This window comes from Nasonia vitripennis (genome assembly GCF_009193385.2).
Source record: "Nasonia vitripennis strain AsymCx chromosome 4 unlocalized genomic scaffold, Nvit_psr_1.1 chr4_random0006, whole genome shotgun sequence".
Classification (NCBI taxonomy): Eukaryota; Metazoa; Arthropoda; class Insecta; order Hymenoptera; family Pteromalidae; genus Nasonia; species Nasonia vitripennis.
This window is the reverse complement of record NW_022279641.1, coordinates 582,265-609,544: the sequence shown is the minus strand read 5'-3', so window position 1 is coordinate 609,544 and position 27,280 is coordinate 582,265. Positions and strand designations below refer to the sequence as shown.

The window sequence follows — 27,280 nt, the reverse complement described above, 5'->3', positions numbered from 1 at the left end:
AGAGAGAGAAGGGAGCGAGGTCTCGGCCGACGAGCAACGTCAGGCTAATCTCGTGAAGGGACAAGTAGGGGCTTCTAATTCAGAGTTATGAATGACAGTTTTAGGTTATACGCTCTCCTTCTCCCCCGGCTCCATTATTTTCCAATTGCGCAGTCGTAGTCGTCGTCTTCGCCGTCCCCTTCCGCTCGTATAGCTGCGAAAATTACGAGGAAGGATGGTATGTAGCATCTCTATACCCTCACTACATAGTGCGAATTGAAAAAAGGGAAGAGAGTGGGAGAGAATAGAGTTTAACACGTGTCAACGCAAATCCGGTTAAGTGGATCAGCCCGGCTGACATTTATGCCGGCCGTTAACCATTATTGGGATTCCTAATGCGACAGATAAGACGTCAACGTCGATTTCGAAATGAATTTATTGAAAATGAAGAAAGTATATCTATTATATCTCTTCCTTATATTGTATTGTATCGTCGCTCCCTACGAAGAGTAGCACCGTTCAAATTTCCCGTCATAAGTAGCACAACTCATTTGACGCACGCTAGACTGGCACAGCCAATTTCTATAAAAATTTCCTTATTTTTGCGAAAATATCCGTACCTAATGAACATTTTTAAATATTCACAATTTACAACGTTTTACCGAATTTAAAATTGTTTTCCCAAGTACAATAGTTTTTTACAAACATTTTTTTAAATTGTGCACTTTTATTAGAAATTTCCGAAACCTTTTAAAACTTTGAGGTTTGTCTGTCTTTGTCCCAGGTTTTCATGGACTTAACCAACCGAAAAACCAAATAAAAATGTAAAATACTCACATTTTAAGTAATATAAAGTCGCGAGTTTTGCTAATCTTGGCGGCATTTCTGAACTGTGTTACTCTTCGCGGCAAATCGCGGGTTGTGCTAGTTTTCGTTTGAAAATTTGAACTGTGCTAGTCTTCATAGGGAGCGACGATATAAATAACTTATGTGTATGCGAGATTAGACAAATATAAATGAAATGCGCAATCGTTTAAAATCACATTCATAAAGATTAAGAGTTGCGCAGCAGCTCTCAAAAGGAATATAGTCGACGCGCTCTTTTCCCGGAGACAAAATGAAAGTTTTTTCAATTGTTCCCTTCTTTTTATTTTACAATAACTTAATACTCATGAAAGCTTCAAAAGATACATTCAAGCTAGAACTCGTACAAGTGGCAAGTAAAAAAAAGCAAAATTAATCTAATTTGGTATAAAGCCGTCAATTTAAATCTCTGTGTATAATTTAGTTATTTAGACATGGAGACAGGACACCCGAAAAGGCCGAGATTTACAAAACCGATCCCTACGATCCAGACTTCTATAAACAATATGGCTACGGGCAGTTGAATAGAGTAGGTTTATTTCAACTATTTCTGTAGCTAAAAATTAGCCAAAATTTGTACATCTATTAAATATGCAGGCTGGCATGCAACGTGAGCATAAACTCGGCCAAATGTTGAGACAACGTTACAACGATTTCCTCGGCGATTACAATATCGACGACATCTACGCCTACAGCACGGACTACGATCGCACGAAGATGTCTCTGCAGCTAGTATTGAATGGCCTGTATCCTCCAACTGCCAAAACACGTTGGAGTAAAAATATCGAGTCGTTTCCGGTACCTACCCACTAAAAGCCTTTCGAAACCGATTTCATATCGTTTGATATTTATGCAAAATGTTCGCAAGGGTAATTACTTCTATAGCAATATTATTTATCGTCATACGATCGCAGGCTTGTAGTACCAAATTGTTCAGGTACATAAAATTACTGGAGAAAGCTGGAAAGTTACCTGAAGTTATCAAGAAGTTCGAAGAGCACAGAGACTTTTTCGACTCCGTCAGAGATGAAACTCAAATAACTTCTGAACAAGTGGGCTCAGTTTTTTTAATACCTACGAATCTGCAAAGCGTTGTGAGTTAATGGTGAATTTCTCCTTAGCGAGCATTGAGACATGCTATTTCTTAACGGTTACATCCTTTGTTACCAGCTGAGTCTAGGGCTACCCTTCCCAGACTGGTGTTCCGAGGAAGATTACAAAAAACTTCAAGTGATTCAAGCGTTGTTTTACGATCTTATGGCGCAGACCGAATCGATGAGAAAGATCGCAACTGGACCTGTCATCGAACGATTCTTGGAAAACGTAAGAAATAGCGAGAAACTGAAAAATCGGAAGAAACTTTACCTCTACAGTGCACACAATATCAACGTGGCACTTTTTAACAGAGCTCACAACTTCGCGGGTATCCCGAAAAATCCCGCCTATGGGAGTGCAGTGATTTTTGAAAAATTAAGAGGACCAGATGATCGAATTTATTTGAGAGTACGTACTTGCAATCATGACTTATAGTTTTTGCGGGTTCTCGTAATAAAATGTTTTATTTTCAGATGTTTTACTGGACTTGTGTATCGGAGAAACTGATCGTATTAAAACTCGACGGCTGTGACGAATACGAATGTCTCTTATCAAATTATGTAGATATCATCAGTCCAATTCTTCCCGAGGTTGGATTTGCGAAGTGTAAAACATCAGCGTATGACAGTTACAGAATCAATCTGACAATGCTCTATTTGTTTGCTGAAGAAGATCTGTTTTCATTTAAATAGGGACACGAATTATTGTTATAAAATGATTTATTTTCAATTGTTTCAACTGGAATTGATATCACTGATGATTGATTTTTATTATTGTACAGTCAAATGATGTATAATAATTAGTGATAATGCATAATCGTATTTTTATTTAACAACACTCACTGCAATAATCTGGAGACTTTATACCTTGATTTCTTATCATTTATTAAAGTATAATATATGCAATAGATAAGGCTATTTCAAAATTATCCATGCGATAGAGACGTTGCGTATTGAATCGCAACATCTTATTGTTTTTGACAATAATCAAGCATATTTATTATTGTCAGAAATTATTTTAATAGTAGCACAGATTTAGAAAATTTAAATATACATAAAAATAAAATCATGATAATGCATGCGTATAGTCCATATCAATATATGATCATTTATATCGTCGTATCATACAAATTGAAATAGTACATTTTGTACACCAAGGGCGTAAAGAGGGCTTTTTAGTGAGTTTGCAGTACGAGTGAACGGGAAAAACAGCTCGAAGAATCGCGGCAAATCGTATTTTCTGAAAACTTTATTGATTATTAACTCAAAAAGTATGCGTTTTACGAAAAAAGTCGTAAGAGCTCTTTCGATTCAAAAATATCTAAATAATGCAACCCAATTTTTTTTAATTGCAAATAACGATTATTTATTTATTTTAAATCAGTTATTTGTTTATAACAAAAAATTGACGGATTTCGGGCTTCGTAAGAAACAAATTTCGATTCAGCATCCCAAAAAACATAGAAAAACTCAAAGTTACTGAGGGGAAAATTTACACTCAGATGACAGCAGCACCCGGATCTGTTTGGCCAGCCCCAGCCTTCTAACTGATATCTCGCACTCCCCGGCCCCTCCTTTTAAAACATGTTACAGTAAAAACAAAGAAAAATGTGACTTGGTGGGTTAAAATCAGGCGCGTACGAACGAACATACACGCACACGCGTCCATGTACGGGCACGTTGCAATACGAGGCTGAGCTGCATCAGCAGCTGCTAAATTCGTTGCGACTTTGACCTTTTGAACAGCAATTCTGCTCTGCGACGGAGTAGATTTTTTATTTGTCGCACAAACGTTACACAGTTCTCGAATTAATGTAAAACGTTGGCACAGGTGCGTAGGGCTCAAGTAGTAACTGTCCGTGTGTAGTCAGACACGTGACGCTCGATTAAAAACACCGGAAAACACGTGTTACGTATAAGTATCGGCCGAACGAAGGAAATTTAATCATCGAAAATCCGGCATCAATAGCACGTGCGCGCGAGTCGAGCTCAAGCTATATGCATAACTCATTAGTCGGCCGGCATCGCGGTGTATACAAGCGATCGATCTCGTCGCTCTAGCTTATAGTTAGCTCTCATTAGCGCGGCATTACCGGGATTTCGATCGTTTCATCAGAAAGTGCACCCCTCCCTCTCCCCTTCCCCTTCCTGATGCCTCTCTTTGCATAAATCGGCGGTCATAATCGTCGCTACGCTAATTATTTTTGTCCCATTTGATCTTGCGCCGCGTAACCGACCTATGCATAGCTATACGGGCCAACCTGTATACCCGGGATAAACGTCGCTGGAATTACAAATGATCTCAAATAATTCAGGTAATTGGCTTAACGATGGAAAATCTCTTGCGTAACCATGCGTATGCGCGTACGGGTATGACGCGTCGCGTAACTTCAAATGTTCTCTCTCCTGAATGCACGGCGAGGATTATAACGATTTTAACTATCTCTCGACGGCCAAAGCCAAGCTTTATATAGGCCCAAATATTTATCCGTGCGAGTGTGACGGAGAGAGCTTGTCTGCTGCACGCTATACTTTCTGTGGATTACCTGCGTTGTTTATTATAACATGGACGATGCAGATGCACTGATGGCGTTATAGGGCCGTCGTTCGCGCGAGTTTATCACTTTATCGGAATTCGGAGAGACTAGTTTTAGATAATTTGCAAAAAGGTTTTTAGTATGCCTACAGTAACTAGATATTCTTATAATAAATTTTACCCTTGAACATAGATGGCCATATATTATGACACTTATCAGCGTCTCTCATCATTTTTCTAAAACGATTCTTTTTGTGAACCAGAAACATTTATGTATTCCGCACTAATAAGTCAGATAATACAATCACTCGCTGAGTAACGCATGAAAATTATATACTCGCGATAACAGTCGCGTTTCGGAATGCGTCATCAGTCATATGATGCCCGACGAACTTAACATCATCGTTATGAACGATCAAAATTGTACGTTCCTCTAGACTCGCATCGGCTTACGTAACAATATACACATCACAATTTTCAGAACGTCGCAAAAGTTTGCAACCTACCATATACCGATATATACGCCTCTTCATAATCAGGCCGTCGCACGTCTCTTATAGAATAGCAATAAATTACCGATCTGCTCTCGAAACCCCGAATGATAAAAAAGGACAAGCCGACGCAGAAGGATATAAATCAATTAGAGAAAGCTTTCACAAAAACGCTCGAACTTTAATATCCCGCATACCGCCGGCCAGCCGAAAAAAAGAGCACCACCACCAACAACAACAACAACGATCACTTTGCATATCCCTTTTTCGTTTCTGCGGCCAAGTGTTGCTGTTGTCCTTTTTATGCGTGGCGGCGGGCGAAGCTTCGAGTGTGCGAACGGCGCGAGACAGCGGCGAAATTCGCAAGAATGAAAAGCCCACACACATTAATCGGCTCGACGATGGGACGAATTTTTGCGGATCGCGAAGAGAGATTCCCTTTATTAGATTCAATTACAGCGCAGCGCGCGACGCGTCGCTTTAATTAAAACGCCCGGTGCTCGAGTCGGACGCTCTCATAAGAATTACGCGCTGGAAATTGATTCGCTGTTTTTCGAGACTCGCTCCGCGTGTTGCCGTCGATTTATTATATTCGCGCGCACGAGGAAAAAGTAAGCCGCGCTGCTCTTCAATCTCTAATTTAAACCGCCGGCCCCCGGCCGGATAATCGCCGAATAATCGATTTTCCCGCGCAGTGCAGCACTCGAAGGAAAAAAACCGCCCGAGCTTTATCCCTTCTGCAATTTTTTATCCGGCAGCGCGCGATACTTTGGTTTTTGCAGTGAGATCGTATTTTTTGGCGTCTGGCTCGTTATTCGAGGTGGCTTTCATTTACCGATGGGCGGAATTCGTTTTCAAAGAGTAGCTTACAGTAAAAATTTGCTGCTGAAATTAAGTAATTAATTCGCAAAACCTTTTGCGCGAGCGTGTTTGAGCGCGCTGAATTTTTTACGGATTGAGGTAGTTATTTTCGAAAAAGAATTTTCATAATGAAAGTTCCATTTTTCAACGCAATCTAGCGGGAGCATGTTAATTATTATGTCCATGAGAAATTGTATCCTATAATATATACTCCAAGAAAGATGTAATGTAAAATTATTATATTTTTCCTAAAACAAACGTCAAACTTGCGACCGATGGAAACATATTAAAGAAATTGATAAAGCTGGTTTGATCCCGAGGTTAATTCCTTGTTAAAAACTTGATGTTAATTATTTAAAAATCATAAAATATAGAACTAAGCACTCAGGAGATACCATGATTATTCGCGAGCTTATCCGTCAGCTAACGCAATCTCTAACTTGAGATGACACAAATTATATATTATATATGCTATTAGCATACTGCGCAATCATAAGAGGAGATTGGTCATTCGCCTAGCTAGTGAGATGAAAACAGATAGATGTTAATATTACTGAGCGTCTCTCCGCGCGAGACTGAATCAAATTTGTTTTGCATGAAATTTGAAGCTGAGAAAGTTTAACTGTGTGATCATTGAATTTCTCCTGTGACAAATTAAATATATATAAATCTATTTACATGAATAATCTATATCTATTCTGGTCAGTGCGTCTATACTATTTGCTTCATGGACCCGATCTCAATCTGCATTATGTATCCACTATTATTTTCAGTATGCTCCGCTGCAACGCATACTTATTTATAACTCTAATTTTATGCAATTTCATATCACATTTCAAGTATTCGCTTCTACATCTATTCAGAGATAAATTGTTACTCTTCACGCGAACTTATACATGTATAACGCTTCTAAAAACAACACCTCTCAAGCGCACTGTGGTGCAGCGGAAATCCGCGCGAGAGCGAATGAAAAACAAGGACAAGGACGCAATCGTCCAGCCCGTCCAGTCGAAATTTCCGCGTGGAAGTCGATCAATCGATCGGGTACATACATCAGCTCTCGGTCGTCGTCGCGCCCATTGTTTTGATCGGTAATCACAGCTCTGCCGCCTCTGCGCACACGAGCAGAAGCCGGACATTTAGACGCAATTACTTTGCGAGAGCCGGACGAATATCCTGCCGGCTGATTGCTGCACTGATAACTGGTTATTAAAGCAGCGTGTCCGCCGCCGCGGCGCATACCCAATGTCTCTCTCGCTCGAGCTCTGTAATTCTCAATCTTGTTTTGCCGCTTGTTTCTTTGGGCGGAGAGCTCGTTATCTTGCCCTCGCCTCCGGCGGTCATTTTGTATAAAAAGCTCGCTTGCTTTTTTTAATGAAATCCCGTGTACACGTTGTCCAATATAACGTCAATAAATATAAACGATCACCAATCACCAAGTCAAATTACGAGATCTTTACGCGCCTCATAAAACCTCACGAAAAAGCCATTTCCCGGGCCCATAAATTCATCCCGGAATCAGCTCTCGCTCTCTCTCTCTCTCTCTCTCTCTCTCTCTCTCTCTCTCTCTCTCTCTCTCTCTCTCTCTCGCACGCGCTAACAATGAATTAATTCGTCGGCGCCTGTGTCTCCCCTCCTAATATAACATACGCACACTGGACTACTACGATGCAAGCCCATATACGTACAAAGCAAAAACGTCGACTGTCCGCAGGCGTTCAAATTTTTTTTTTCGAAATCAATCCCTCCTTTTCTCTTTATATATCCTTCTCTCATTTTCGCCACGTCCGTTTTCAGAGGCCGGCGCCGCGGCGCGACGAGAGTTAGGGTTGGCCCCGTGATATACGTTTTAATATCCGGACGATTCTCGCGCGCTCTCTCTCTCTCTCTCTCTCTCTCTCACTCTCGGTCCTTCCTTTTTCGCCCGAATTTTTTCCCTCTTTGTCACTTTCGCCCTGTCCTTTCCATTTTTTCACCTCGCTAAATACGCGTGTGTTTCGTGTTGGCCGTTATCTCTCTCGGATGGATGATGATGAAAAACACGCGGCTTTCGCGCGGTTCGGCTTCGCAAGCAGAAAGGAGGAATTATTGTATATTTAGCGGTGATTTATGCTCTGCTTGACTCACCAATCGAAACGCCAGGGAAGGTTTACTGTTTTATAAACTTTCTAGTCATGGTGTGTAGTTAATTAATGATATTCAACTAGTATGAATTTAACATATTTCGTGGTTTTGACCGTAATAGCACACTTGATCGTAACAATTTTTGAAATATCTAAACTTTTACCTATAAGTTTAAAATTTTTTTTAATATCTAAAATTTCTTACAAAATATAGTAAATTATATGCTATCCTCCTAAATATAGTTTTATCTTCAATTTTCGGCCAATATATTTTCTTTTTATAATAAGAAGACGAATAAATCTTTATATTCTTCGTCGGTCATTGGGGACGCGGTACAGTGTTCATTAAGAGCGACGACGACACAGTATGCCACTGATGAATGTTTAAAATACTTTTGTTCAAAAAATCAATGGAATTAAATTTTCAAGCATGAATTTTCGATGTTCCTGACATTTTTAGCAGCTTGAAAGTAATTAAATTTTTTATCAGACTTACTTGGATTTGTAAAAATTTAATTCATCTTCAGATATTTTTAACATCGTACTGCCGTCGCTAGCAACGTTGTAAGAGTTCCGTACAACTTGAAAAAATCATTCGATCTCTGTTCTTTATAAGATACATTTTCAGTATTAGGAATGTAATTTTGAGGCAACTTTGTGTTGTGACAAACAACATGAATTTTTCAACGACTCGAACAAAAATCCACGCGCGATCGTAAATATCGTGAGTGAGTCGATTTATCGAGTAGCATCGTCCCTAATAAACCGGTAAGTCATCGTAAGCTTCATAAACAAGCGTCGAGCCTCAGAATCGATATAGAGCTCTGCCTCTTCCTCTGGAGAGCGGAGGAAAGAGACACGGAAAACGCGCGATCGCGAATAAATCAATCGGTCAAAGGATTGAGCGAATAACTCGCGCAAGGAATAAAGCGTCCAGATCCCGGACTGCTGCTCATATTTGAGTTTAATCCCGCATGAATAGTAAAGCTTACACTTTTACGCGTGCGCGCGTTCCTTTTCCGCGAAGATTAATGCGGCGCATCTCTCCGGATCATAAAACATGTCCATTGACGACCTCGTTCGCCTCTGCGACGCGTAACTCTTATTTTATTTTCCACGCGACTCGCCGCCGTCACTCAGTCGATGGATCGACTGAGAGATAAAAACCTTTTTTTCGTCAAGCAGCTGCCGAGGAAGGCATTATCTTTGACGAATAATTAAAGCGGCTCGGAAAACGAAGCAGCGCGATCCATTATAATCCGCACTTTAACTCGCGGTATAACGAAGCGGAATCCACTCGCAACTTTTCTGCTTGCGCGTAAAAACGCGCTTCCGGAATTCCCGGCGGAGCGCAATTTCACCTATTTCAAACTTTAAAAGTGCAAAGCTCGAAAAATATGAAACAAAAAACGAGAAGCTCGTTCCGGAAAAAGGCTGCTCCAAGAAAGACAAGTGGATCGGGCCGATCGAGCGATTTAACCTCGACATTGGCACTACAGGGACAATTATATGTCCCCTATAAATCACGCCGGCGCGCTACAATCCGTCTCTCTCTCTCTCTCTCTCTCTCTCTTTCTCTCTCTCTCTCTCTCTCTCTCTCTCTCTCTCTCTCTCTCTCTCTCTCTCCTTTCGTCTTTTGTTCTTTCCTTCCGTCGGACACTTCCGCGCGGGTAAAAATCGACTTTTCGCAGACTGACTCGATCCGTCCCGTCTTTTCATTCGGCACCGATGATGATTTTAAAAGGAAAACGATTTCCTCGGCTCTGTTCTCTTTCGGATTTTTCTCCGTCTCCTGCCACTTGTTTGCTTTGTGCAAAAGTAAACGCAGCTCCGGCGATTATGTATTGTTAATGGGTGTTTTGTTCTCGCAAATCGCTGCGACTCGGCCATCTCACGGCAATATATAGCTGCGCGGTCGATTTTCCAAATTTTTTTCCAGCAACCGCTGAGCTGCAAGGCAGATATGCACGCGCAATAAAGTATTAAGTTCAGCACATGGGGAGACAATCACGCGCGTCATCCAATAATTTTCCGCGCGATCAAGCCGGCCGCGGCGAAACAAAAGCCGTCGAATGGCGAGATCTGAAAAAAGGGGCGCGGCGGGAAAACAAGCGCGACATCGACAGCGCCGGAGCGACAAGTGCACGTCAGAGGCCGGGGCGTAAAAGGGGAAGGAGACGACACGGGGGCGCGTATATTTATCCCTGCCTTTGTCTGTCGCTCGGCCGTGCGGGTACTGTTCGCTTGACTTTGGCAAGCCTCTAAATAAAAGTCCCCCGAACGTACGTGGATATATAGATATACACGAGCGCGTTGGTTCTCCATTAACCTGCGCGCGCTCGCGGCGCTTTATCCTTCGGCGTCGTTCTTACGTGCTTCTTCTTCTTCTTCCTCCTCCTCCTTCACTTTTCTCTTCGCAGTCAGTCACCAGAGTGAAATCTCGGCTTCTCCAAGGTATGAGGGATGACGCGCGCCGGGAATATATTTCAGGGATCTCCACTTCGTTCTTTGTGAACGGGATTGATGAGGTTTCGGATTTGGTATACGTGGCGTGCGTGTATTGTGTGCTTATTTCTGTGCAATATATAAACGCAATACAGCTATTGACGAAAGTCGAAATTGCGCAAACTCGTTTCGCCGAGTCTGATGTAGCGTAATGAAAAAAATTAAGGTACGAGCGAACAAAAGAGAGAGAGAGAGAGAGAGAGAGAGAGAGAGAGAGAGAGTAAAGTAGAATAAGCTTATCCCGGAAAGTTTGCGAGCCGCTCGCGCAAATTTCGCGGCTGGGAGTTGAAAATTCTTGAAAAAACCAGCTGAAATTCACTTTGCTCCCTTCTCTCCGCACTCAACGGCATCACGTGACTGTTCTCTCCTTACTTTCGCTTCGCCCTTACACTCGTCCCCTCGTATAATCTCTTTGAATCTCTCCCGGCCCTGCTCTCTTTCTCGCGTCGCTGTCACGCGGCGTTGACAGAGTCTCTCTTCCCTCCCGCTCGCTCGCCTCTAGGGCGCACGATCTCCCGCGAATTCCCGCCTTAATCGCTCGCGAGCGTTGTTAAAAGTTGGCATCGACGGGAGCGATCGAGCGAGTGCTCGCGCGAATTCGTCTGACAGGCTGCTTGAGAGACTTTTAGAGCGATTCCTCGTCTTCACTTCCCTCGACTTTTTTCACGACTCGATCTCGTCGATGCGCATCCGATTTCGTTTGCTTTTTATTTTGCGGGGTATGGTTCAGGATAGAGCTGGGTACCTTGAGAGATACATACAAGTATTTAAGGAGAGGGTTATGCTTTTGCGCGTTACGCATGATTTTTTATCGAATACTGTTATTGCTCCGACGAATTAAAAATTGTGCATTATGCAACAGTTGAGGAGAAAAGCTGCAGATTTTTCCCGTGGGACAGTGCAATCATATGAGGGAACTATATCGACTCTTCTCCCCTGTTGTACATACAGGACTTTATTTACGACTAACTGTGTGTAGGTATAGACGCACTTTGTTCAATTGAAAAGTAGAACTCACTTTATCATTGGTTTTACTTTATTCCTACTTACTTTATCCCGCGGCTTTGTTGTTTTTTAGTTTTTTAATCGCGGCCTCTACCTCTTGGTAGCTCGGTTCCTCCACGTGGAGTTCAGCAGTGTGAATTTCGTCCCCTAATTCTTCGCTATTTTCGTGCACGTTTAATAATTTATCGAAATAATTTTTCCACAGCGACAATAATTCGTTGTCATTTGTTACGAGGTCCCCGTTTTCGTCCTTCATCAATTGCGCTCTACTCCTAAAACCCTTTCTGATGGCGTTAATCCCTCTGTACATTTCGCGGGGGTTATTTTCCTTACTGTTAGTTTCTATTCTCCTAGTAAGTTCTTTTGATACTCACGCTTCTTATTTCTGTAGATCGCGCTCGTCTGTTTCCTTACTTTAGAATACTCTTCTACGGTCCTATCGCTTCTATTTTGTAAGCTATCTAATTTAGCCTTTTTGCGCCTTTCAAACCAGAGTTCGCACTCTTCGTCAAACCATGGTTTGCTCTTTGGCTTTTTCTTTTTACCCACTACTTTGTTCGCGGCCTCTTTTACCGTTTTTTCGATGTCCCCCCATAAGCTATTCGGTTCGTCATTCCCCTCCGGCGATGTGTTTGCTTCTTCAAGTGCCTGAAACCTGTTATTAATTTCTATCTGGTACCTAATTCGCTCTGTTCTATCTCGTAGTTTCTCAATATCGAAGCTTTCTATCTTGTTTGCTCGCTTACTATTTTGATTCGCTACTAGTCTAGCTCTTAATTTGGCTACTACTAGGAAGTGGTCCGAGTCGCTATCTGCCCCTCTGTAAGCCCTTACGTCAAGAACATTAGTATGACGTCTTTTTTCAATGAGGAAATGATGAATTTGGTTCTGTGTGGCCCCGTCCGGCGATGTCCACGTTGCCTTGTGTATGTTCTTGTACTTAAAACACGTAGTTTTGATTATAAGATATTTTGCCGCCACGAAATTTATGACCCTAATACCGTTATCATTGCTGGCTTCGTGCAGGCTTTCCTTACCTATAGTAGGCCTAAACATTTCCTCCCTACCTATTTTAGCATTGAAATCGCCTAATACTATTCTTGTGTCGTAAGACGCGAACTGGTCGATTACCTGCTCTAAAGTTTCGTAATAGAGATCCTTAGCTTCTTCTTCTTTGTCCTCCGTAGGACAGTGTACATTAATAAATACATATCTATACCATTCACCTACGATAATGATGTACGAGAGCCTATCATTGACGGATTTGAAACTTTTAATCGAATGTATGATGCTTTTGCTTACGAGAAATCCGGTGCCTAGAGATCCCCCACTCCCGGCCCCATACAGGTACGTGAAGTTACCCGATGCTAGTACTCCGCCATCTGGCCACCGCGATTCCTGTATTGCTACCAAATCTAGATTGTACCTATCAGCTTCCTTTACGAGTTCTTTAAACGCACCTGCTCTGTATAGACTGCGAACATTCCAAGTTCCGACCCTTAAGTCCCTTTTGGTTCGGATTTGATTTTTTTGAGCCATGATGTTATGTTAAACCCGCGCGCTTCGGATCCTGTTCCGATCGCAGGTGAGTCCACCGTTCTAGAGGTGATAACCCCCATACCTCTCTAGAACTAAGTATGAGAGCTTTCCGACTTTGACGAGGACAGTGTCAATTCGTCGTCAGACACACTACGGTTTCATTCTCGCATCCTAACGCCCTCCTGCAAGGCAGCGCGCCTTCGCTGGCATCGTTACCGCGTAAGACCAAGTGACGAATCATCCTACACATCCCCTTTCGGGGCAGTTGTCATCGCTCCCGCATCCTCCTCGGCAGCAGGATTTTGGCCCATTTTTGTAATGTGTGATGAAAGAGATAGATTGAGAATTAAGAGATAATGTGAAGTGTTTTTGTTGTTGTGGTGCTTGCGTAGTGTTTCTAGATGAATGCGTTCGACAGTGTGGGCTCATCACACCCACGCCTGTTCCTATCGGCTGTCCGCGGCTGCTTATTCAATTTATTCGCAGCTAACCTCTTTCTCAGGGGCTGTTCCTCTATCCGCAACCTAAGGACGCGCTGTGTAGTGGTGATAGGCACCCACCCGTCCGATCTGGACGACAACGCCCAAGACCCGCTTAGGGTAGCGGCATTGTAACAGACACCTTGCGCTTGGTATGGAGAAAAATAGCATTTGCACAACGGGAGAAAAGAGAGACACCCCAGCTTATGCGTGCTGCGAACTAGCTTTCTCTTTTACTCCCTTGGTGCATAATCTATATTATTTCTCGCAAAGCGGTACTGAGTCAGCGTAGTGGACGTATTTCAATTTTTTTTTGCCGCTGACCTAACAAAAGTTGCAGAAATTGAGCGTGATATTGAAAGCTGTTGTTCGTTTTTCTCTTTGTAACTCGCAGCTTCCGGGCGACAAGGATCGAACGCGAATATTTTTTTGACAACGCGGTCCAACTTACGATGCCATAGCGTGTAAAGTCGAGATTACAGTAGCGCGATGATAATACGCGCGGTAAAAAATCAAGAGCTTATACCTTAAGCGCTTCACCTCATGCCCGCAACTACTTAATCCCAACTGCTCTCCGCTCAGCACAACATTACAAGCTCCGCGAGCACTCAATAACAAAGCTCCGCCTCGCCTACTTCCCGCTGCACACACACACACAACATCAGCAGCCATCAGACACACTCCGCGGAATGCTAAAACGCGCTCAAACTCTCGCAGTCTCTGCACTGCCGATATCGCGCTCTACTCGTTAGAATCGTCCGCCGCCGCCTCGCGTCGAGTGACTACGTAAACTCTCCCCCGAGCTGGATTTCGGGCGCCATTAAATTCCGCGAGCGCGAGGAGCATGTCGCTCGCTGCAGCGTCTTAATAATCCCGGCGGCGCATTCCAGCCGCCATGTGCGCCCCTGCGCGCGCTCTGACCCACATGCATAGATTTTCGCGACTAATCGCGCCAATTAACAGGGGCCGGGACTAGCGGGAAACCCGAGGACGCGCATACCATTCCCGCCAGATCTCCCATCTCTTATATGCGGCCGTTATACGAGGAACGATTCGCCAGCTCTGATAGCGGCCGACCATGAGAGAGCGAGCGGTGTGTATAGCGCGCGTTATAACTTTGCGACAAACTTTCCTCCCGCGCACGCATTATGCCGCCCGAACAACTAGCATCGTTAGATAATATCTGTGAGACTAATTCGACGATCGTCGCTCCTTTCAGCTACTGCGCGTCAACGGCCTTCCCTCCACGCCTGGCGCCTCCGCTCAAGAGACCGCGTCTCATGCCGCCCGCGCGATCTCAGCAGCAGCAGCAGCAGCAGCAACAGCAGCAGCCACAACAACAGCAGCAGCAGCAGCAGCAGCTGCCGAAACAACAGAAAGTGACGAGTAACGCCATGCAGGACCTCAGCCAATTAAAAGTTTACAGTGAGTGTCGGGTCTGCTCGGCGACAGCGAGCGCGCCGTCGGAGCCTTTAAATACATATCGAGTTCACTTGCTTATATATTGTATAATGGCGGTCGAGCGAAAGGGAGAGACGGGCGACAGAGTGAGCGGCTGCTCTCGCTTTAATTAATTTTAATTGCGTCGCTCTGGTGACGCGAGCGCAAGCGCGCGATGAGTTTGCCGCAAACTGCGTGTGTTTTGTGCCGCTGCGCCTCTCGGCGCTGCCATCCCGTGTGTTTACCGCGCGCTTTATTGTTGATCCCGCGCCGGAGATGTATAACATGTTTGCTCGGGCTTGTTTTTAATTGCAGCCAGTTTGTATTAATAGCCCGCGCCACTTGTATACAGACGAGAATTTCGCGCGCGAGATATCGGCCGAGAAGAATACGCGCTGCACTATGTGTATGCACCGACTAACTGTCTGCATTGGCTTTTTCAGGCAACCCCGACATACTAATTTGCGGCAACTGCCGAGAAATGTTCACGGAACTCGGGGAGCTGCTCGAGCACAAGCGGGATTACTGCAAGCTGCGGTTCACCTGCAAATGCCACACGTTCAACGGCGCCACTCCGAGTATGTATATACAATGTGTATATACTGCCCTACTGATAAGTTTCATTAAGAATAACCCAGCGAATTCTGCCGTGCCGCCGATCAATCGGAGCTAATGGGCTGCAACTTTTCGTAATTTGAAAAAGTGCCGCGGAGTTGATGATAAAAGTTAACATGGATTCTTTATTAAACACTTGCCATAGAAAAACGCCGCGGAAACTTTTTCAATTAATACTTGGTTTTCCTTTCTCTCCGGGGGATAGAGAGACAGCCCGAGTTCGCAAAGTCGACATTCTTCGCCGTGTTTTACATCCATTTCATCGGGCGTTTTAACTTTTTTTTCACGACAGCCAGATCGCGCATCTTCGTGCTCGTTATTTCAGACCGAGGATATTCCGGTGCCCCTATACAAAGATTACACCCGTTCTCAATTTCGAGCTCTTTCGATTGTTTAATTTTATTTTATTTCAATTTTGGACTTTATGTCGTTTCCTTTTCGAGGCGATAAATGTCGCACTAAAAACTAGTTGAATCACTCTACACGCATCTCGTCTGTATTTGCTCGCGCAGCAGGAAACTCCGCGGCATCGCTGCTCTGCGTGCTCTGCAAGGACTCGTTTCCCTCCGCCTGGGAGCTGATGGTCCACGCCCAGGCGGCCCACATGATCAACATCTACGAGCTGGGCACGAAGGCGGAGGCCAAGTACTCGCGGAGTCCCCGGGAGAACAACAAGGAGTCCTCCCAGTCGCCGACGCCGCAGGATCAGGTGCGTGATAGATAGCGTGTGACTAAAATTCGTCGAAATTAGATCCCAAAGCGACTGACGCTATTCGGCCCGTTGCCAGCAGGAGGGCAAGGGAGGCTCGGAGGCCTCGGAGCGCGCGGAGGAGGAGGAGCTCGACGGACACGTGCTGCTGCCGTCGCCGGACAGCGGCAAGTCGACCGACAACGAGAACGCCCTCTCACCCATCAAGATCCGCTCGGAGGTGAACGGCTCGGACCACGAGGACTGCGACGAGCTGATGGTCGTGGAGAACAGGAGCAGCTCCGGCCAGGCCTGCTTCACCCGCCGTCCCATCGCCATCGTGAGTGTCTTCGATTGCATTAGCAGCTTTCACAAAAAGTAGGACGCGTCGTTGTCGCGCCAAGCCGTAAACGCCTCGCGTACGTATCCGCATTGCGCGCCTCGTCCCTTCCCGCATCATAAATCACGCGCGCGTATGGCTGTATGCGCGCCGGCGGATCATCGGCGCGGCTGCGTTTCATGTCGGCCCGTAATTACCGGAGCCGCGCGCGCGTTATATCGGCTTGCGAATATTCCTCGTGTCGTCGGTGATAACCTCCGTAATGGCTCGGCCGCGCGCGAGCGCCCAGTCCTAATGCAGGCGCGCAGTATAGCTGCAAGCTCCCTGCCTCTCCGATGACGACTTTCCGGGCGAGCGCGCGCGTCCGAGAGGCGCGCGATCGTAAAAGACCGCACCGGATTGCGCGTATAGGACTGAGAGAGTGGCGTCGCCGGACGTTGTTCAGCTCGGAGCAGCTGTTGATGTAGCCAACGAGCCGCGGCTTTATGCTGATGTACTTTTCTTGTATATACAAACGCGCACGCGGTTCTCGGCTGTTCGGTTTTTAAAATCGGAGCTCGTTAAATTCAGCGAAAAAAAAGGCGCGCGACCGCTGGCTCTCTATTCATGAGCTCTCCACGCGGGACGGGGCTTTAAAAGCCCTCGATAATGAGATTAGCCGGCCGATGGCGTCGATCATAATTATTTAGATTCGCTCGAAAAATTTGATGATTGACGCGTTGATCGTTAATTCCAAGGCGGGCTTGAAAATGCTTTTAAAATCAACTCGTCAATTTTCGTCGTCCCCACCCGTCGCGTCGCTCTCCGCCGATGCTTGTAAATCGGGGGCAGAGTGCTGGGATTCGTCAGTCCGCTTCTACGCGATTTCCAAGAACGTGCAACCGTTTCGCAATTTCCGACGAGTCATATAATTCAGCTACATCCAGAGAGCGTATAATAAATCGATCCGTTCTCGCTGCAGCGGCACGTAGCGCTCTTAAAATACAGGCCCGGCTGCACTCAGACGCCATTAGCCGGTCTGGAAAATCGAATTAAAAGCATCTCTTACAGCGCGTCTGTCCCCCGCAGGAATCGACTCTGGAGCTGAACGCCAGCACGAACAACTCGCTGAGCAGCGGAGCCGAGTCGGCCGTGCAGCTCACGCCGCTGACCAACGGCTCGATCTCCGCCAAGGAGTAAGCTGCGACGGCCGCGGCTCGGAACAATGAGACATATCGACCTGTGCGACATGGGTAAACCCAGAATCTGTACATAGCTTCTCGCAGAGGATAAACAAGAGGATAAACGAGCGGCAGCTCTCTGCCAGTCTATATAGCTGCGGCGCGTTTGGACCCGTGCAAAATTCTCTACAAGTATTATGTGCCGGCGGAAATTCGACTTGTTACGCTGTTATTCGATTGTAATTGTTACCTTTTTATTGGCGTCGATCGGCAACCGATGTTTACTCCGACGGTCTATCGAGTTTTACTTTGCTTAGGTTATTCGTTATTCTTGCATTGTTCGTTGCGAGAATAAGCGGATAGGAAACCGAATTCTCACTAAATTATACGCGTCTGCGATCGAGCAACTAGCTTTGCACGGGCCTAACGCCCGATAGTAAGGTAAAAGGTAAAAATATTATATTTAAACGGGGGTAGGAGAGAGTTTCTGTCGGAACGTCTAATTCTTTGTCGCACATTTCGCGTACGGCGATGATCCATATCAAGCAGATCGAGATGGACTAGACTGCACTTATTTGATCTCCTACCGATGGGCGTCGAGAAGACGCGCGCAACTGATATTATACCAAAGATCTTTAATCTAGTCCGACTGAATACGACTCTTCGGGAGAATAGGGAAAATTGTGTCGACGATGCGTTTGTAAATATTGATATTAAAAAGTAATAATAAAATAAAGTAAAAAGATGGAACAGAGAAAAATATTCTTACCTAAGAATCGACCCTCCAAACATGTGATCGAGATTCGAGTCGTTATCGTAAATGACTATAGGCTTATTATACATTGAAATGCCGGGCGGCGTATATCGGATCGCTTGGGTGTGCGGAGTCGAAGCTGAGCATCAGGCGACATTCTCAAACCTATATCTATCTCGCTCACTCTCCTTCTCTCACTCTATCTTTCTTTTCGAAAATGGGATCGCGACAAATCAAAACGTCCCGATAATCGCCGTGTAAATTATACGATACGAACTTTCCAGTTATATATATAGTTAACACCTCACGAACGCATTGATTCATTTGAAAGGAACGAATTATGTATAACAATCCGATATTATATCAAAGAAGAAGGAAAAAACAGCTTTTGTATGTAATACAGAACGAAATCGAACAAAAACAAACAAACAAGAATCAACAATGTATATACACGTCGACTCGAAAAAAGCTTAAGTATTTTAAAAACTGCCGACGATGAACCTGCGTTTTAAGGAAAATCGTAACACAGTAATTATTGCGCTTTATCCGAGGCACAGTGCGCGCGTACTCAGCGATCGGCATTGTATTTTTCAAACGCGAATGAATGGGTAACGACTTGAAAAGAGGGACCTCGAGCTGCGAGACGGTGCACAGTTGGAAATGATTACTATTGTTGTGATTTTTCTTGTTTAGACATTATTATTTAGAGATTCTACGAGAAACGCGTGATTTCGAATACTCCCTTTTGATCGTGTATAGCGTATGTACTTATGTTTCAACAGAACTTTATGCGTTGAGTAAACGAGTTCACACTATACTTGTTTGTCATTTTTAATCAGTTAACTAAGAACGCTCATTACTATTATCATTATTATTATTGTAACTATGAGAACATTATTATTACTGTATACCTTTAAACTAGTAAATTAATTGTTGCATAAATAAAAAAAGGAACAAAAATATGTGTTAATAAAGTGCCTCTCGTTCCATTTGTACTGCCCCTGAAACAGCATCCTCCGACCTTTCCAATAGTGGGGCCAAAAAATATGCATGCATGTAGCTTACCGCGCACACACACACATTCAGCACTTCGCGCGGATTTCTTCCTTCTCTCGGTTTCTTTATCGGCGCATCCTGCATCCCTCCGCTTTTGGCTTTTCCGCTTCGTACATAAAAGAGGGAAATAGAGTCACGCGCGCGCTTCCCTCACATCCTTCGTCTTCCTCCTCCTCGCCCACTTTTATTCCTAATTCACGAGGCGAAATTGATAACGAATACGCCTCCGAACTGTATACCAACTCGTCTCATCGGCCTCGTGATCCTCGAGTTATCCTTCGCTTCCCTTTTTCAGCAGCGAGCACAAACAACGGAAGACAGAAGAAGCAAAAAAAATGACAAAATTATCGATTAATTTAACGGAGTAACAGCCGGCCCATTGTTGCCGCGACGTGGAGCAGCAGACACAGAGAGAAAGAGCGTCGATGCCGCGACGTGGAGCAGCAGACACAGAGAGAAAGAGCGTCGATGGAAACGCTCGTCGCGCGATTTTCGAAGCTGTCGATGCGGCGGTGGCGGCATCAGCTTGTCGTGTCGACGAGGATTTTTCCCTCGTTCGTTAATGCCTCTCTCGCCATGCTGTACTGCAGTACACACTGCTCCGCGCCGCCGTGCGTTGCCGGGGATGCAGGGACATCAGCAAACGATGTAGCCGTAGTGCAGACTATATACGACGCGGCGAAAATGAATTATGTCGGAGAAATGTTGTCAAGTAAGGACAATATTAAAAATCGCGCAAGAGACTTCTGCTTTGCGTATAATAACGGCAAGGGACGACTGGAGGGAAATCGATGCCGGAAAAAGGAGGCGAGAAGAAGCGGCAGCAAAAGAGACGGTGCTGCACTTTTCAATCGGGAAATCGGAGTGGCTGCATTATATCTCTCGCCTTTTGCAGTGCAACGCGCGCTGACTCGAATTTATAAAATCCATGCGAAATTTCGAAAATTCATGCGCTTGCACATCGGTGATAAAAGAGCGCGAAATTAGCGTATTCCAGCTATGCGCTAACTGCAGCGTCACGTACCGCGAGCGCGCGCGCGCACACTCGCTCGTCGGCTTAGGGCCTTAAACTCGCGCGCGAGTGTATTTGCCGAGGAATTTACGGTTTAAGTCTAACAAGTATCATTTCTTAGTCTTACGCTCCAGCGCGGCTGCTTTCCTTAATTTTTTTTCCGGAAAAAATTCCAAAAGCCGATTAGTCGTGCTTGCGTACACAGGAGTATGTACGTGGAATATTAATAAAAAAGTCATAAACGAGGTCCGGGCGAGCGGGCTGCGACGAGGAGCGAATCATATAAAAAAGTTATGCAGCGGGGTACAGTAGTGAGGGGGGATGCGATAATCCCTAATGAAAGTCGGCGACAGTGCCTCTGATACGCGCGGGGGAAGCCCGCGAGGATTAAAGGAGAGCGCGCATCAAAGACGATCGCGTTTTACATAATAACGCTGGATTTGTAAACCCACCCCTGCGGCGGTAAGTCGCTCTCTCGCTGTGCTTTTATCCGCTTGTGCGTAGACTACTCGACACTCTTCAATGGCGCGCTGTATAGCATACTCGCGTAGTGTGCTTTGCGAGCTTCAGAATTTTACATTGTTTCTAAGTTCCTCTTGAGCCGCCGGGGAGAGCGTTTTTATTTCTTTCGACGGCGCGTCGCTTGCTTTTGGAAATTTTAGTTTTGCAGAATATAACGAAATGTCGCAGAGAAAATCGTGATAAGAATATCAAAAATCCCATTTTTTTATAATAGCTTGAAACCTTGGTGTTAAAATATCCATGTTTAAAATAAACTATGTGGAATCAAGATGACACTTATATTGTACACACTTCACCGTTACATGATTCAATATGACGATTCAACTGCCCAAACTCGACTGACACTCAATATAGCTTTTATAGCTGCTCTTCATTCACACTGTTTTACAAATCAGCATTGCTCACAGTATCGTTGTGCTTAGTTGTGCTTTTACATACGTTTCAGGAATAATGAATTTAATATTTCAACCCTTGGAAAATGATGAATAATGATATAACAGAGGGCAACTAACTCTTGGCTTTTCGAAATTTTGCTTTCATTGATCGCTATAATTAAATCAATTGTTTTTTCCTCTGCTATTTTCTGGCGCGAAATTTGAATTTTCAATTGACTTTCGGACTCCCTTATAAGTCTTTATGTCAGAAACACATTTTTCGAGCTCTAGCTGTAACCTTCGTGTTGAGACACTTTGCGTTTTCAAGTTACAGACTAGTTATTCGAGATTATTGTTCCCTTGTTGAAAATTCACGCGACGAATGTTTTTTGTGCGCGTTTCATTTTTAAGTTAATAATGGATATTCATTTCCAGAATCACGTGATTCAAAAGTAGCAAATCCAATGTATTCCAACGAGTGTTTTCCCCACGCTTGCCCCGTCATATTTCGACCCTGGCCCGATGAAAAAGTGATAAAAAGACACATGCGTAACCGCACGATAAAGTGCAAAGCCTCGGCGCCTCGTGAAAAAAGCCGCGAAAGCGCCCAAGGTAGTGAACCAGATCACACCACATCACTCGTCTTCTTTTCTCCGTCTATCTCTCTCTCTCTCTCTCTCTCTCTCTCCCTCTCTCTCTCTCTCTCTCCCTCTCTCTCTCTCTCTCTCTCTCTCTCTCTCTCTCTCTCTCTCCCGCGCACACGCCCTGTGGCAATCTCCGACGGTATACGCTGTATAGCTATAGCCAGTCAGCTCGAGTGTAAAACGCGCGTGTCTTGAGTCGAGATCTCCGCGTCTCTCTCTCCCTCTCGCGGAAGATAGAGCGAAGCGAAGTGCTGCCGCCAGCTGGAGAGTCGTGCAGAAGCAGCCGTTTCCAACTCGAGACTTGGTCTGCTCCTCCACAGCGCGACTGCAGTTCTAGATTCTCGCGTGTGAGGCTGTTTCGAGGGTAGTTAACGCTGCTCGTTGTTCGGCTTTGATGAAATGTTTCGTCGGATATAATATGCGGATTTTTATGAACTTTCAAAGACGCAACCGCGCCGCACTGACAGAGAGAGATAGAGAGAGAAAGAGAAAGAGAGCGAGAGAGAGAGAGAGAGAGAGAGAGCGGCGGCCTTGTCCTCAAAATCTCGGCGAGGCGTAAAACAAAACAAGCCTCCTCAAAGCGGCCAAACATTTTTCTAATTGCGCGAGCGTGCCTTTATGCCCCCACTAATGAGTCTCTTGTTTCCCAATTAGGCTCCGCAGTCGACGCGAAAAAGCGCGAAAAGCGCCTCTCGAGCGCGAGAAAAAGGGGCAAAACGACTGGCGCCGCGGCTGCGAAAATAATCCGATGCTTCAAAGGGAGAGCTTGCAGCGCGCGTTTTCGAATTCGCAATGCGTGCACCTGCGTACGCGCACTCGACTCGAGAGTCTCGAAAGCGAAGAGCGAGAGTCATGTGTTAAAAAAAACGCAGAAACATGTGATTGGTTAAAGCATCGTTTTATCAAAAGTAAGCTCCTCGATAAATACAGACGGACGTGTGTGACGCTTGTGTGCAGTGGAAAGTTTAGGCGACGTTCTGGCAGACCTTGTTGTCGACGAAGCTGGCGAAGACCTTGATGGCCTCGAAGGTCTCGCGGCCTACGGGGACGATTTCCTTGGGCGGCGGGGCGAAACCGTGGATGCCACCGGGAAGCTCGACGGTGTAGGCGAGCTCGGCGCCGGCTACTCCCATAACCCAGTCGTCGCTACCACCAGCCGCGGCGTCTGCAAGCGATCGGTCGATTATTTATGCGCTCGGATGAGCAAGCGAAATTTCTCGACAAACTAGCACACGCTTATATACTCACAGAGGACGTTGGTGGAGCTGCCGATCTGGTAGCGGGTTCCTCGGAGCTTGGCGAGCTCGGCCTCGGCCTTCTCAGCGGCGCACCTCTGCAACGCGAGATTACAAGCGCGTGAGTATATTATTATTATTATTATTATTAACCGCAGTAATCCGCGCAAGTATTTCGAGCGAATCAGAGATAGACAGAGAGAAAGTGTGTATACTCACGAGAACGGGCTCGTTCTTGGGAAGGGCCGTGGTGAATCCCCAGGGGTGGAGGAGGTACTGCAAACAACGAAATTCATCGCAAGTTTTATACGAATTGCACGCGATCAAGTATACCGGCCATATCGTAGCAGAGCGGCGAATGTTCTCACCTGTCCGTAGGAGTGGAAGGTGAGGTAGACCTTGACGCTCTTGAGCCCGAGGATGAAGTCCCTCAGGGCGGCGGTCTCCGGCTCGGAGAAAGCCTTGGGTCCGGCGTAAATGTCGCTGCACGGGGAGGACGAGGCTCCAACGGCTGTCGGGCAGAGAAAATCGGGGCTGCTTTAGCGCTGTGCACATGCCGGCGGAATTAACAGTATCGTTTCATCCTCTCGAGAAGTTATTATACAGGTATTACACGGCTGGAGATTAAATTTTCATTCGAGTAGTACTCACTCATCCACTCGTACTCGAAGTTACGGTTGGCGTCGACTCCGATGCAGCTGGAGCTCTTGTGAACCGAGCGGGTCTTCCTCCACATGCGAGTCTGCGTCGAGGGAAATCGGCGTTTCAGATTTCGAATAAAACAAATCCCTTAAAATATCACGCGCGTGTGTGTGTGCAGTACTCACAGAGGTGCTCTTGTGGGTGTAGGAGTAACCGTCGGGGTTGAGGACCGGGACGACGTAGATGTCGATGTTGTCGAAGATGTGGTGGTTGGTGGCGTTCTCCACCAGCTGCTTGATGGCGTAGACGGCCGAGGACGGGGCGATCCACTCGCGGGCGTGGATGCCTGCGTCGATGAAGAGGGAGGGCTTGCTGCCGGCACCGCCGCTCGAGATCTTCACGCCGACGATGTCGCGACCCTCGAAACTCTTGCCGATGCTGAACGCCTCGACGATCTCGCTGTGGCTCTTGGCCAGGGCGTCCACGTAGGCTACGATCTGTGGGTTTATAGAAGAGAAAAGCCATGATCATAGCGCACGAGTGTATTCAATTATCGCCTACTGAGATAGTCTGAGCACGTTCGGCGCTTCGTCTCGATAAGAACTGACCCACATGTCACAATCGCTTGTACAGTTGTAAAACAACGGAATCTATCCCAGGGTGGATATCCGCTCCGAATGTGCACAAGCTATATAAAAAGTGATATCGCACCTCCTCGTATTTGGGGAAGGCCTTGAGGGAGATGCTACCGCGGGGTCCAGCGCGGTTCATCCTTGCGCGCTTCTGAAGGGCCAACTCCTCGTCGATGACCTTGCTGACATCCTCGACGAAGACCTCGAAGTCGATGGCGTTGGCGAGGAGATCGCGCTTGAAACGCTGGAGCTGGTCAGGAGCGACGAGGACCTCGACGGGGACACGGTTGTCGCGTGCTACGCGCAGGAAGTCAAAGCCTGGCTCGTTCTCGTACGAACGTACCAGGTTCAGCTTTTCCTCGCTGTCGCACGAGACTTTGAGACCTTGCATTCTTTTTCAACAGAAAGTACCTTGAATTATTTTATTATTCTAGCAACTGTGTAAATATTTGCTACGGGCGGATTGCGGATTACCGATTCATTCGCGGAATATCATCAGCGGAAATGTTTCGGAAACGTTCGATTGCGATTTTAATAATCGTGAGATAAGAATTTACATAAAGCTAATATTCGCAATAATTTATGTAATTATTCGAGGTGTTAATTTTCAAGGCTGAGAATATAATATATCAACATCACAAATATCGCTGGTCGGTTCGAAGACTAGCAATATTCAGATTTCCAAACGAACACTATACAGCACAATTCATAGTTCCAGTGCAGAAGACTAAGATATTTTTCATGAGATTCATTTTGTTTAGGAAAAACAAATTATAAGAACAAGGAAATTATAAGACAAAGTTAATAAATTGTAACATTATTTATCAAACTGCAGAATAATTTTGAAAAATTTCAATTATTCTAAACGAACGCGCAGGAGCGCAGGGAAGTTCTTTCGACTTGCCTACGACTAATTTTTGTATGTATGTATTTTCATCTCACGAAGATAATACTTTAATCTAGGAGTTGGAACAAATTTTACAGATTAGATATCAATTTTCTCAATTACGTTTGCAGTAGCAGGTCAGAAGATCGATTGACAGGAAATTAAATTCTTGAACATTTTATATTTAAACCGCAGAAATTGCAATTTGATTTCATTCTAAACATAAAATTGGATTATATATTAAAAAATACTAATAGATAGCAGAGATCAATATTAAGTTACGGTGAATTTCTTATTTTTTTAAAATTGACGCTTTTTTCAAAACGATGACTATTGATTTACATTTATAAATAACACAATAAATAATTCCAACGGTTTACTAAGAATTTGTCACATCAATCAAAACTCTTTTTGTAGATATTTTTAAAAGTCAACATATCATATCCATCAACAAACAAAAAAAATAGCTACGAATAAATAATGATTGAAAGTTTAAAGCAATATAATGAATCGTCTAAATAGCAGCAGCGCTCCTCCCCATCCCCCTATCACGTCCAACTGTGCGTGTATAAAAAACTGAAAACACATACCCGTAAACGGAAGCCTGGTACTCCTCAGCCCCGACAAGGGCAGAGAGCGCGAAAGCGGCGCACAATACGACGGTCGCGGACCTCATGTTCGCGCGTGGTTTGACGCCGAGCAGCTGCAATCTCGACAATTTATACAATTTGGCTACGCATTATCAGTTCAACGATCGTCAATCTACTGATTAATCGTTGGGCCATTATCGCTGCCAATGATTTCAGACGATAACTTTTCTCCAGATAATCGTCGTGTTTTACATCACGCACATATATCGATAACTATGTCGAACTAATATCGCCGATAAGACGTGCGTACGCGTTAATTGATTGGTTTTCAGGAGATACATGCGCGTATCCGTGAGATAAAAATTTATGAAAGTGGTCAGTTAACGTGTGATTTTTTTCAGTCTGTTTGAGATTCCGAGATAAGGGCGGAATGAGATACACTCGTACGTTTTCGTTCATGGGGATATATATATGTGTGTGTGTGTGTGTGTGTATATATATAGGAAGTCGCGGATTAATTGATCTGTTGGTAGAGGAAATTCGTGAGCTTGGTATATTAGTTTTTTTAAGTACTCCCTATAACGTTTCCGAAAAATTAAGGGATTTAAATTAAAAATCAGGCACGTAATTGTTCTACGTTAAATGTTTCACGCACTCATATATTTAAATAAATATTTGTACGCTAACGTACGTTATATTGTATAGCTTTTCGATCAATTGTTCGAAATACGCTCACCGCACAATATTATTTACGCGGATATATATTGTTTTGTATTATTCAATAACATATAATCCCTTAGTTAATGCAGGAAAATTTAATTATATGAGTTTCAACGAACGCCTAATTGCGCTTCATTTTATAGACCTTTTAATTTACCAAAGGTATATGCAGAAGAATCGAGATCATATCTGAACGATGAATGAATTACTTTTTTACTGATTTTCACTGTGCATCGCATAAAAAAGCAGAAATAATATTAAAATGATTTCAAATGTGCTACTGATACAACTGGTTCTTAGTGTATTTGATCAGTAAATTTTAAAAAGATCAAATCTTTACCTGTAACGTTGTAAGATACGGCTGCCTTGCAATCATAAATGTCACGTGATAATCGTTAGTATCTATATTAAATTAATGATAGAACGTATCGTACACAGAAATGTATACATCAACGCGAAAATATCAAACGTTCTTTTTCAATAATCAGTAAACA

General features: G+C 44.7%; 3 protein-coding genes across 12 annotated transcripts in view; 2 read left to right on the top strand and 1 right to left on the bottom strand.

The window, feature by feature from the left end:
• The window catches only part of LOC100113835, a 217,447-nt gene extending 198,000 nt beyond the window's left edge, over nt 1-19,447 (top strand). For 8 of the 10 annotated variants that reach the window (XM_008219737.3, XM_008219736.2, XM_031928394.1 and 5 more), the window contains 5 exons: nt 14,696-14,901; nt 15,360-15,494; nt 16,044-16,240; nt 16,320-16,559; nt 17,628-19,447. In XM_008219737.3, the coding sequence (XP_008217959.1) occupies nt 14,696-14,901; nt 15,360-15,494; nt 16,044-16,240; nt 16,320-16,559; nt 17,628-17,738 (889 nt within the window). In that variant the 3' untranslated portion in view covers nt 17,739-19,447. The remainder of the gene's footprint in view (nt 1-14,695; nt 14,902-15,359; nt 15,495-16,043; nt 16,241-16,319; nt 16,560-17,627) is intronic. The other 2 variants (XM_003425186.3, XM_016986730.2) reach the window with 2 other exon arrangements.
• LOC107981305 (testicular acid phosphatase homolog) lies at nt 738-2,750 on the top strand. The gene is made up of 4 exons (XM_016986732.2): nt 738-1,372; nt 1,441-1,937; nt 2,014-2,346; nt 2,412-2,750. Exons 2-4 carry the CDS (start codon nt 1,701-1,703, stop codon nt 2,628-2,630), a joined length of 789 nt encoding a protein of 262 aa, XP_016842221.1. The 5' UTR covers nt 738-1,372; nt 1,441-1,700; the 3' UTR covers nt 2,631-2,750.
• Nucleotides 19,448-22,958: 3,511 nt separating the features above from the next.
• Nucleotides 22,959-26,186, bottom strand: LOC100113905 (carboxypeptidase B-like). The gene is made up of 8 exons (XM_001599111.4): nt 26,067-26,186; nt 24,670-24,982; nt 24,144-24,455; nt 23,968-24,058; nt 23,685-23,827; nt 23,536-23,592; nt 23,330-23,414; nt 22,959-23,246 (listed from the first exon to the last, which is right to left on the bottom strand). Exons 1-8 carry the CDS (start codon nt 26,150-26,152, stop codon nt 23,047-23,049), a joined length of 1,287 nt encoding a protein of 428 aa, XP_001599161.2. The 5' UTR covers nt 26,153-26,186; the 3' UTR covers nt 22,959-23,046.
• Between the last annotated feature and the right edge of the window lie 1,094 nt (nt 26,187-27,280).

What these genes read in the sequence shown, in the direction of transcription:
- LOC107981305 (XM_016986732.2), top strand. Translation starts at nt 1,701, where the DNA reads ATGTTCGCAAGGGTAATTACTTCTATAGCAATATTATTTATCGTCATA. An exon ending in CTACGAATCTGCAAAGCGTT is followed by an intron (nt 1,938 to 2,013) that starts GTGAGTTAATGG and finishes CTTTGTTACCAG; the next exon opens with CTGAGTCTAGGGCTACCCTT. An exon ending in ATGATCGAATTTATTTGAGA is followed by an intron (nt 2,347 to 2,411) that starts GTACGTACTTGC and finishes TTTTATTTTCAG; the next exon opens with ATGTTTTACTGGACTTGTGT.
- LOC100113905 (XM_001599111.4), bottom strand. Translation starts at nt 26,152, where the DNA reads ATGAGGTCCGCGACCGTCGTATTGTGCGCCGCTTTCGCGCTCTCTGCC. An exon ending in TACCAGGCTTCCGTTTACGG is followed by an intron (nt 24,983 to 26,066) that starts GTATGTGTTTTC and finishes CTGTTGAAAAAG; the next exon opens with AATGCAAGGTCTCAAAGTCT. An exon ending in CCTTCCCCAAATACGAGGAG is followed by an intron (nt 24,456 to 24,669) that starts GTGCGATATCAC and finishes ATAAACCCACAG; the next exon opens with ATCGTAGCCTACGTGGACGC.